Source organism: Excalfactoria chinensis, chromosome 25 (assembly GCF_039878825.1).
Source record: "Excalfactoria chinensis isolate bCotChi1 chromosome 25, bCotChi1.hap2, whole genome shotgun sequence".
Classification (NCBI taxonomy): domain Eukaryota; kingdom Metazoa; phylum Chordata; class Aves; order Galliformes; family Phasianidae; genus Excalfactoria; species Excalfactoria chinensis.
Window position 1 is genome coordinate 1,799,641 of NC_092849.1, and position 10,078 is coordinate 1,809,718.

The window sequence follows — 10,078 nt, forward strand, 5'->3', positions numbered from 1 at the left end:
TGCCCCCTGCTGGGTTTGCATGCAGAGCAAAGCACCGGGCTGCCGTCCCTTATCCCTGTGCTGGCAGCTCCTGCTTTGGATGCTTGCAATGAGAAATGCCCTGCATGTAATCCAGCAGGATGGCTGGGGGCAGCCTCTGCTTTTTTGCAAGCGCAGCATGGATTTGCAATGCAGCTCCAGCAGCACACGGCCTCTGTTTGCACAAGGGACCGAGCTTGCAGCCTCCTGCTTCTACAGGCAGCTGAAGAGCATGGGACCTGGAGCAAAAGCAGCACAAGTTTGCAGCTGAGGACCTGCAGCAGCATCGCTGGTGGGGATGCAGAGCTCTGCCCATGGCGTGCAAAGCTAAAACGGAGCAATGTCAACGTGATGGCAAAGCAAAGGGGGAAAAGGGGACGAGGAATCGGGAGGATTGTTGTTGGTTTTAAGTTCATTTTTCCTTCATAAAGCCAAAACAAAAAAGAATCCTGGATAAAACTAGCTGGCTGGGCCAGAGCTCTGTATAAAAACCACACCGTCACGCATAGTTAAAAAAAGGAGAAAAACAGCTATTTTTATATTATATTTTAAGTTAACGTATGTACGCGTTTACAAACAATAAATACATAAATACAAAAGTCCTGTTGGTATTTGGCACAGGGGTGGAAAGGACGGAAAGGGTTGCAGAGGGGCTGTCCACAACCCTGCGCCTGCACAGGGGGAGCTCCTGGCATTGGGCTGCAGCCCCCCATCGCCCAGCCAAGGTGTGCAAGAAGGCTGCAGCACCTCATCCCTGAGCTGTGTGTTATCCCTGGAGGTGGCGGTGCAACCCAGCCAGCTGGGTGCTCCCATAGCTCTGGTAATGGGAACGAACCGAGCCAGGCTCTACCACCCTTATTTCAGCAGCCTCGGTGCCAAGGGATCATGCCCATATCTCTTACAGTCATAGGATCGTGGGCTTAGGTTGGAAAAGACCTTGAAGATCATCCAGTTCAACTGCTATAGTCTTGTGTCTACTCCTAAGGGCAAGCAGAACTAGCTACGAATGCAACTCTAAACAGACTGCAGAGGGTAACCCAAGAGCCCCAGAGATGCTCGCCCACCAAGCATGCAGTACTAAGCATGACGGTCGGCTTGGAGATGTTCTACAAGCAAAAAATATCACTAAAAATATATATATATATATAAAGTATTAAAAAATGGATCCAGTTAGAAACAGCGAGTGCCTGCACCGAGCTGAGGTCTGTATAAAAACCAGTGCTTGCAAATGAGATGATCTCAAAGGCAGCTTGGAAGAGCTTTCGGCTCATTGCGTTGGCCAAATGAAATCAAGGCACTCGCTTGGCTTCCATAAGGCAGCACCGACGCTGAGTGTGGCAGAGAAGACCCCAACTGCTGCTTCCCAATGGGATCAACTCCTCCAGGCTCAGCCGAACTGTGCGACGGCTCCGGGTGAAAGGAGCCATGAGAATACTATCACCGAGGTCAAGGTCAGGGTTCTCAAGAGCAATTCACATCTTCAGCTCCAGCTGGGGAGACGTAGGGCTGGCTGATATCCTCAGCTCACTTCATACTGGAAATAGCCCTCCTTAATGAGTTCGGAGGTGATTCTGACCGCCACTCCATTAAGGCCAATGCGAGGTAGGGTCTCCAGCAGTGTATTCACAGAGGCTTTGCTGCCTTGTTTGTTGAGCCACGTGTTGAGCATCTGATAGAAGGGCTCCCGTGAGCCTTTGTCGTGCTGCTCCGCCAAATAAAGGTCGTTTTCCAGCAGATCGAGGGCTCGGCCGAATCTCTTCCAGTCTGGGAAGGGCACCACGTTAACAAAGGTGTCGAAAGAGCGACGCAAAACTGGAACGAGAAGGGAGAAGCTCAGGGAAAGCAGATATCTGAGCTGGAAGAGCTTCCTCAGAGCCCTCAGGCTCAGCCCATCCCTGCCCACCAGGACATCCCAACACTTACGGGCTATGGGGTCCTGTCCCGGCACTGGAACCAGCTTCTTCTGGGTTTCTATGCAAGGAACTGAGATTCTTGGTGCCATCTCCTGAAAAAGGAACGTGTTACAGCACCCAGAGAGCTCTGGCATGAGCACTATCCCCCCCACCCTGCTAGCAGTGGGGTCAGGGAACATCTCTGGGCACTGCTGGGGCAGGAGATTGCCATATAGCCACCCCTCAATGGGGGTTCCTAACTCTGGGATCACAAGAGCTCATGGGTGCTGGGCAGGGAGAGGTTTGCTCAGTATTGAGTGTAGAACAAAGGAGATTATGGGCACAGAACATCTCCGTGCCCATCTTCCATCTCCGTGCCCATCTTCCATCTCCGTGCCCATCTCCATGAAGACACCTTGGTTCAGCTCTGGAAGCCCTCGAGTTAATCAGCTCAAGGCAGAGGAAAGCAGCAGAGCTCAGCCATGCAAAGAGGAGCAGAGGGGCACAGTGCCATACCTCCAGCTCCACACCACGGGGAACATCTGAGCCCTGAACTGGGGCGAGCAGCTGCTGCTGCTGCTGCTGCTGCTTCATGTAGATCTGCTCATTGCACCTGTTGTCCTGAATCCCCAACCGATGCAACAGTCTGTTCTGCTGGGAGAGAAATGCAGACCAGCCAAGCTGGAGCCCCCCATCCTTGCAGTGGGGGCTTCAGGAAACCTCCCCCCTTCATCCACCTCCCCACCCCCCCACCACAGTGTTCCCATGAGCTGCAAGCAAAGCACGGAGCAAGCAGAGCAAAGCCCAGCACAACTCACCACCACGACACTGGGCTTCCTGCTCAGCTCTCCACCATCCCCTGGAAGAAAAAAGCAGTGCTGTCACCCTTCTTTCCCCATGGGACATCCCCCTTCCTGCCCACACCCTATAGGGTGAGGACCCCATGTCTATGGCTCATGATCCCCCTTCACCTGCACTGTGGTGTCTGCAGCAGTATCTCCATGCTAAGAACACCAGCACGATCCCCAGGACCACAGCAAGCAGCACGGTGATGAAAACGATGCCTGCTAAAGCAAACAACAACACGGGGGTGTAGGGAGCTGCTGCATCAACAGCAGCCCCCAGACTTCATCCCTCACCCCATCCCAAACTTACTGGAGGAGCTGGAGGAGGCGTCCAAAGGAGGACCGCACTGCAGGTCGCTGTGCGGCGTGCACGGAGCGATCCTTACTTGTCCTTTGGGGCACCTGCAATGGGGGATATCGGGCAGGTTCAGCACCTGGGGATTCCCACAGCAGCCCGAGAGCTCCCCAGCTCCCAACTCACCGGGTTTGGCATTTTTGGCACATCTCACAGGGATGGTCGGGTAAACAGAAGGTACTATTTTTGCAAGCACACTGCCTGTTCCTGGTCCTGATGCAGGGACTCACCTCCACCTGGTCTGTGGACAAGAAGCAACACAGCTCTGCTTGGGCTCTCCCATCCGCTCCCCAATGAGGCCAACAACCCACACGTTCAGGGAAGCCCAGCTTGCTCCCCGGGGTGGAGTTTTACTTTGCCCACACTCCAAAGCAACGATTGCATTGAAGCTCCCACAGCAGCCTGCAAGCACCGCCATGCATCCAGACCCTCCCAGTCCTTGCTGGAGGATTCACAACCCAGCTTTGCACAAGGGATGCTGTGCTGCATGGAGATGCAGATCTAGAAGCATCCACTGTGTCAGGTCAGGGTGCAGCCCGCTCCCTCCAATCCAAGCACACCCAGCACGAGCTGCTCCTTAGGATTGATATCCTCACTTATGCAGAAGCTTTGATAGCAACCCTCCCTCACACCAGCTCATACCTTCCCTACATATCCGGCAGCCCAGGCATTTAAGGAAGTCATTTGGATGCTCAGTGAATTCATTTTCCCCACAGGGGAGGCACTGAATGGAGTCATGTGCAAGATGGGTGCCTGCAAGAAGGGGTGAAATGGAAAGAAGTACGAGTTAATGCACCACGTTGGAGGCATCTTGCTGTCAAGACGTGGAGATGTCTTTGCAGCAAGAGCTGATTCTGCCGTCATTGAGCTGCATGGAGTGATGCTTGGGACTTACCCATAGGACACTCGTTGCTCTCCAGGAGCGCCCTCTTCACTGCCAGAGCAGATCCCAAATGAAGCTTCTGTTCAAAACACGGGATAAAAATGGGTTAGAAACACCCCAAATCCTTGCTGCAAAGGAGAAGCATCGCACCCGGACAGCCTGCAGCTGCTGGACACGATTATGCCTGCTTTCCTTCCCCAGTTTCTGAGCACGTGAACCAACAGAGCGGAAGAAAGCAGCACGGTGCTGTGCAGGGATAACAAAGAGCAGCAAGGGAGGAAGGCTGAGCTGCTCCCACCATTTCCACACCATTGGGACCCCAGGACAGAGCAGAGGGACACATGGGCAATGGCAGCCAGGCAGAGGCACCATACCCACATTGCGCCCTTCCCATAGAGCACGTATTTCTTCCATGAGTCAGAAAGGCGCTGCAGGAGCAGATATTGACCCCCCCTCTTCCTCTTCATCACTTCCCATAAGGAAGGGTGTGGGCAACAGAGCACAGGGACTGAGACAGCAAACAACGGCACATGGAGGGGACACGTCCTAATGGAGCCCCCGGGCTCACCATCAGCATTGCTTTAAGGAAGCATTTCTAGAGCTCTCCATCTCCCCTGCATTGGGGGTGGGAAGGGAGAAGAGAAACGAGAGCACCTCGTGTCCAAGTCACAGCGCCTGCCCAAGCTGTTTGGGTCTATAGAAAGGACAAAAAGCCTTTTTCTGGCTAACAGAAACCCTTTGCCTTCCACCAGCTCTGCAGCTTGGAGGGCTTCACCAAACGGAGACGTGGAAGCTTTGGTGGATGTAAGAGCGCGTTGGGGGGGGGGGGGGGGGGAAAGCTTCTTCATTCAAACCCTGCAAAGTTGACCTCACTGACGACACAACCCTGGCTGCCGTTTGGAAGGGCCCCTCGGGTGTGGGATTTCATCACTATCACAAAGCAGAACTGGGTACGATAAGGTTACCGGCCATCCCAGCCTGTATGGCAGCCCTGCAAAGCACATGGGGTCAGAACTGTCGCCTCCCGGATCCGGCATCAAGTTAAGGCTGTCGTGTGAAAGTACCGTGTCTCAGTGCACAGGGAACAGCCGGGACTCACACACAGTGCAAGTTTAATGCCTCACAACAAACCCTATAGAGTGGTCCAGGTGACCGCCCCCTACCCAAATACCCAACAAGAACCACCCCCCCTATGCAGGAAACACCCCCAGCACTGGTGTGGGAACCCAATATCCTCATCCACTCAAAGGCACTGCAGCAAAACTCTGTGTATTTTCCTTCTTTTCTGTCTTTTTCACCCAAAGGAGGAACCGGAGCCCAACAGCATCAATCCCATATAGAACCCTGCAGCATCCGCATGGCATTAACACTACATCAACGCTCCACTTTGGGGAGAGAGGCTCTGAGCCCTAAACCATTTCCAGCCACACCAAAGGGGTTTTCCCCACCAGGCTTTACGCAGATGGAATTTGAGCTCTGGCAGATCCAGAGCCATCGCTCCTCATGTGCTGGTGGCCCAGGTCCAGGCATGATGCAAGGGGTGACCAAAGGAAGGAACCGTGATGCGGTATCGGACGACAGTCATGTGCAGCACCAAAGTAAACAGAGAAATAAAGGCCTGTTCTCAATGTCTCCTTAGGTTCTGGCATCAGCGAGGCTTTAAGATGTAGGAAAATATCACCTCGCTCCCTAAATTCCTATAAGCTGAAGGTGGAAGGAACGGGGTGAGAAGCTGATGCTCTTTTAGGGTTGGACGGTGGGCACCCTATTGGGGTCTGAGTGCCTCTGTGATGGCACAACCCAGCTCCCCCAGCCTCGGGGATGCATTTCTATGGAGCCAGGTGATGTGAGGCTGTAGGTATGTCATAGTTTGGGCACCACCCATCCATGCAGGAATACAACCCATGCGTGGTGGAGTTTTGGCCCCCGATTGCTGCCGGCGCTGAGGTTTGGACACTCGTTCTATGGGGTGATGGGCTGCATTCCCACACTGCACCTCCAGGCCCCGGTGCTGCCGAATGTTCCCGATGCTCACAGTGATGTCACACTGACAACAAAACGGCTCACAAGCAAAAAAAATAGTGGGGAATTCCCTCCCAGCCAGGGCAGCGCCATTGGAATCCATCCGCCATGCAGCAAGGCTTGCTGTCCCTGAGTCCTATAGCGCACGTGGCCACAACCCCATAGGGCTCCATTCCAATCCCCTCCGTGCCCCACAGCCTCAGCCCCACACACCCCTGCCCCCTGAGCCCACTGCTCCCACCCAAAGGGCCAGCTGAGCCCCCATAGCCCCGGCATTCCCTACAACCCCCAGGCCAGCTAAGCGGCCCTATAGCCTCACCACCCCCTGTATGGGGGCCAGGTGAACCCCCAAAGCCTCTGGGATCATGGAAGCCCAGCAGAGCCCCTAAACCAGAGGAACCCCCTATAGTTCCTGCTCCTTCAGTAGCCCCTTTATCCAGGGAGCCCCTCTGTGCCCTCAGACTCCCCCCCCCACTGGGTATGGGGGGGGAGTATGGGATCTGGGTGATCCCATACTTCTGGTCTCCCCCCCGTTCAAAAGTCCCCCCTAAAAGAGAACTCCAATCCCCTACACTCCCCCATCACCCCCCGCTCCACTTCATCCCCTACACCCCCATCCCACAGACTCCCACCTATTCCAACCCACTCCCATATCCCCCCCCCCCAAATCACCCCCCTCTTCACCCACCTCGCTTTGCCTCCCACCCCATTACTTCCCATACAAAAAAGCCATCCCCTATTCCCACCGCTCCAAAACCCCTTTCGATTGTGCGACAAGTCCGGGCATGTCGCGACAACATCGGGAATCACCGTCGGGAATCCCGAGACCCCAAAGCATCCCCTCGGTGTCCCCGTTTGCCCCCCAGGTACCTTCATCCCCCCCCCAACCTTCCATCCCCATCCACGCACCGCAAACAGCAGCAGGACGGAGCAGAACCGGAGCGCCGTTAAGCACATCTTGCGTTGAGCGGAGCGAGCTGCGGATCCAGGGCTGATATAGATCCGGGTTAGGAGCGAGTTTTTTGGACCTGGTTTCGGTTCGAAATGAGAGCGGATCAGAAGGAGAAGTGAATTCCACGAGCCGACAGCTTCGCTTGAGGAGCGATGTGTAAAGCAACGCGGGCAGGTGAGGAGCCCGATAGGGAGGTGACGTAGGCGAGGAGGAGGAGAAGAAGAGGAGGAGGAAAAGGGCTGGTCACGACCTCCAGGCACCGAGAAACAGCAGCAGGTTTCGCCTTCAAAATCACTTATAAGAGGGAAAGCTGAACCTGGCTCACGCCGTAGGGAGAACAGAACGGAACGATCCCATCGTCGGCAATAAGCCGGAAAATGGGGAATTCCGGCTCGTTTTAGGGAGAAACATTCATTGAAAGGGGGGGGGGGGGGGGGAGAAAAAAACAACCCAACGCTAAAAAAATAAAGAGGAAAACCGAAAAGCTTCGGACTTTCTGCTGTGACCCTGCGAGGTGGGGATGGGGGTGGCTGAAAAACTACCCCCAAAAGCAAGGCGGAGACACGCAGTTAATCTTTCTCTAACCTTGAACTCTGGGCTAATAGAACTCACACCGAGCGCTGACTCGCAAGAATTCCGGCTTCTGGAGATGACTCACCCGGGTTGAGTTAAATAACCCTTCAATGGCCGGATCCTTTTTAAGCATGGCCCGGGGGCAGATTAAGTGTAGGTGAGAGCTGAGGCTCGGGGCAGCAATAAACCACTTAGTGCAGCTCGTTGGGAGCTTGGGATGGAAGGCAGTGATGCTCAGTAGGTGCAATGGGGCCAGCAGGGCTGCAGGCGGCCGCTTGGGATAGCTGGGAGCATCCCCCCAATATTGCAATGAATTCCCGTTCTCAGCAGCCCTTGCTTCATTTAGTGCTGCAAATAACAACTGTGCCAGCACTCGGGACCCGAACTCCTCATCAAGCTGCAGCCCACAAACCTCTTTATCTATAAAGCTGGACCAGGAGCTTTTCATGCCAACAACCGCAGCTGCTTTTGCACAGCGCTGAACAAAGGCAAGAATTGCCAGCCAGACGTGCAAAACGTTGCCATATAAGGTTGATTTGCACCAGGCTCTGGCATGGGAGCATTTATCAGCCCAGGACAGGCTGCTCAGTGGTGCTTATCGCCTGCAGCCCGGCTCCCTGCAAGCCTAGGGAGGCTGCAGAGCCAGCAGCAATTGGGTGTGAGTTCAATGCACTTCAATGGGGCACCCCAGCAAATCCCCAGCCTTCCACGGCTCTGCTGCAGGTGGTAAAGAGCAAATGAGTGCAGGAATGTGGGGAAGGAGCACAGCAGGGAGGTGTGGGAGCAAAGCGGGAATGAATGACTCACAGACGATGCCCGTCCTAAAGGGCTGCAAGGGATGCTCGCTCTCATCAGCCCCTCCTACCCTGACTAATGAACATTGGTTTGATAATGTGGGATATGGGAAGCTCTTCTCTCCCCTCCCATCCCTTCCCCTCCCCTCCTGGGGTGATTCAAAGCTGCATCACAGAACCAAACCTTGGCAAGCCATCCCATCGTTCCGAACTTTCCCCATCTGGATAAAACCAGATTTGGCTCATAAGAAAAAACAAACAGGTTCCTCTTTATAAGTGGAATGAAGGACACGTGGGTAGCCCGGCTGTGAACTCCATGAGAACAGAGCTTGGTTTCCCTATGGGCAAGCTGCTGAACCCTGGGTTCCCCATTCCCTTCTGCACAGCAGGATGCACGGACTGAACTCAGACCAAGCCCTGCTCTCCCCATCCCTCCTCTCTTCCCTCCCCTTGAATAAAAAGACTTCAAAAGGGCTTTGGGATGAGGGAGAACCCCAGTGGGATGAGGGAGAGCCCCAGTGGGATGAGGGAGAGCCATAGTGAGATGAGGGAGAGCCCCAGTAGGATGAGGGAGAGCCCCAGTGGGATGAGGGAGAGCCATAGTGAGATGAGGGCTGCAGGTTCCTGATCCCAGCTAAGCATCTGTATGCATTGACACAACTGCGGAGCTCCAGCTCGGTGTGTATGGGGTTGTAATGACCAGCATTGAATACAGCCTCATCAAGTCCCTTCCCATGGGGTTACAAACCCCACACAGTGCCCCACAGCAGCCTGCAGCCCCCAGACTCACCCCATAAAAAACATGAGACCCAGCAAAGGGAGGAAGTTGCTGTTGTTCCACCTCTTGGTGCTAATGCAAACCAAATTAGCCACTGATATCTCGAATCTTACCCCTAAAAACCCCCACACACATACATTCTCCTATCACATATAACAGCGTCCACTTGCTACTGTTATCCCACAGGTCAGGAGGGGATTTCTTATGCAGGACAAGGCCCATCACTTGGCTCTTTCCATAGTTAACCACATGATGATGCCTCCCTCCAACAGCCAAAGGTTCAAGGCTGATTCTCCCCCAGGTGTTTAAACACAGCCCTGGTGCGGTCCCTGGGATGAGAACTCGTGGTCAGACCTCGTGGTTCAGCTTCCCGGCCGCAGTGTTTGCTTTGCTTTGCACCCAACCAAAGCAGGATGATGGCTTTGGTGCCTGCCTATGAATGGCTTTGGTTCCTGCCTATGAATGGCTTTGGTGCCTGCCTATGGATGGCTTTGGTTCCTGCCTATGATGGCTTTGGTTCCTGCCTATGAATGGCTTTGGTTCCTGCCTATGAATGGCTTTGGTTCCTGCCTATGATGGCTTTGGTTCCTGCCTATGATGGCTTTGGTTCCTGCCTATGAATGGCTCTCACAGCGATAAGGTGGTGTTACGTTGAGGGCAGGCAGTGCCATAATGGCTAATGTGAAACCTCAGCTCGACTTGAAAGGAGATAAAAATAGGCTCTGCTGAGTCACCTGCTGCTTTAAAGCACAGATCACTGCACGGTTAAAGGCTGCCCTGGGACCTGGGGGATCCCATAGAGCCAAAGGGGACACAGTGAGCCCTGCAAAGGGGCCAGCAATGGCTTTCAATCACGTGTAGGATCCCATAGAGCCAAAGGGGACACAGAGAGCCCTCCAAAGGGGCCAGCAATGGCTCTTAATGACCTGTAGGATCACATAGAGCCAAAGGGGACACAGTGAGCCA

The 10,078-nt window shown here is 54.3% G+C and overlaps 1 protein-coding gene across 3 annotated transcripts; it reads right to left on the bottom strand.

Annotated features, from left to right (window-relative positions):
* Positions 1–549: 549 nt before the first annotated feature.
* Positions 550–7,316, bottom strand: LOC140262586 (tumor necrosis factor receptor superfamily member 10B-like). 3 transcript variants are annotated; one of them, XM_072357020.1, is made up of 10 exons: positions 6,925–7,316; positions 4,006–4,072; positions 3,753–3,863; positions 3,237–3,351; positions 3,066–3,157; positions 2,882–2,974; positions 2,729–2,769; positions 2,427–2,561; positions 1,942–2,023; positions 550–1,830 (listed from the first exon to the last, which is right to left on the bottom strand). In XM_072357020.1, exons 1-10 carry the CDS (start codon positions 6,970–6,972, stop codon positions 1,538–1,540), a joined length of 1,077 nt encoding a protein of 358 aa, XP_072213121.1. In that variant the 5' UTR covers positions 6,973–7,316; the 3' UTR covers positions 550–1,537. The 3 variants fall into 3 exon arrangements, with proteins under 3 accessions (XP_072213121.1, XP_072213120.1, XP_072213122.1); XM_072357019.1 differs by having other exon boundaries at positions 2,882–2,977; XM_072357021.1 differs by lacking the exon at positions 2,427–2,561 and having other exon boundaries at positions 2,882–2,977.
* Positions 7,317–10,078: the final 2,762 nt, after the last annotated feature.

Coding starts and splice junctions, on each gene's coding strand:
- LOC140262586 (XM_072357019.1), bottom strand. CDS start 6,972: ATGTGCTTAACGGCGCTCCGGTTCTGCTCCGTCCTGCTGCTGTTTGCG. Junction 4,073..6,924: donor CCGTCCTGCTGCTGTTTGCG/GTGCGTGGATGG, acceptor TGTTTTGAACAG/AAGCTTCATTTGGGATCTGC. Junction 1,831..1,941: donor GGGACAGGACCCCATAGCCC/GTAAGTGTTGGG, acceptor TTCTCGTTCCAG/TTTTGCGTCGCTCTTTCGAC.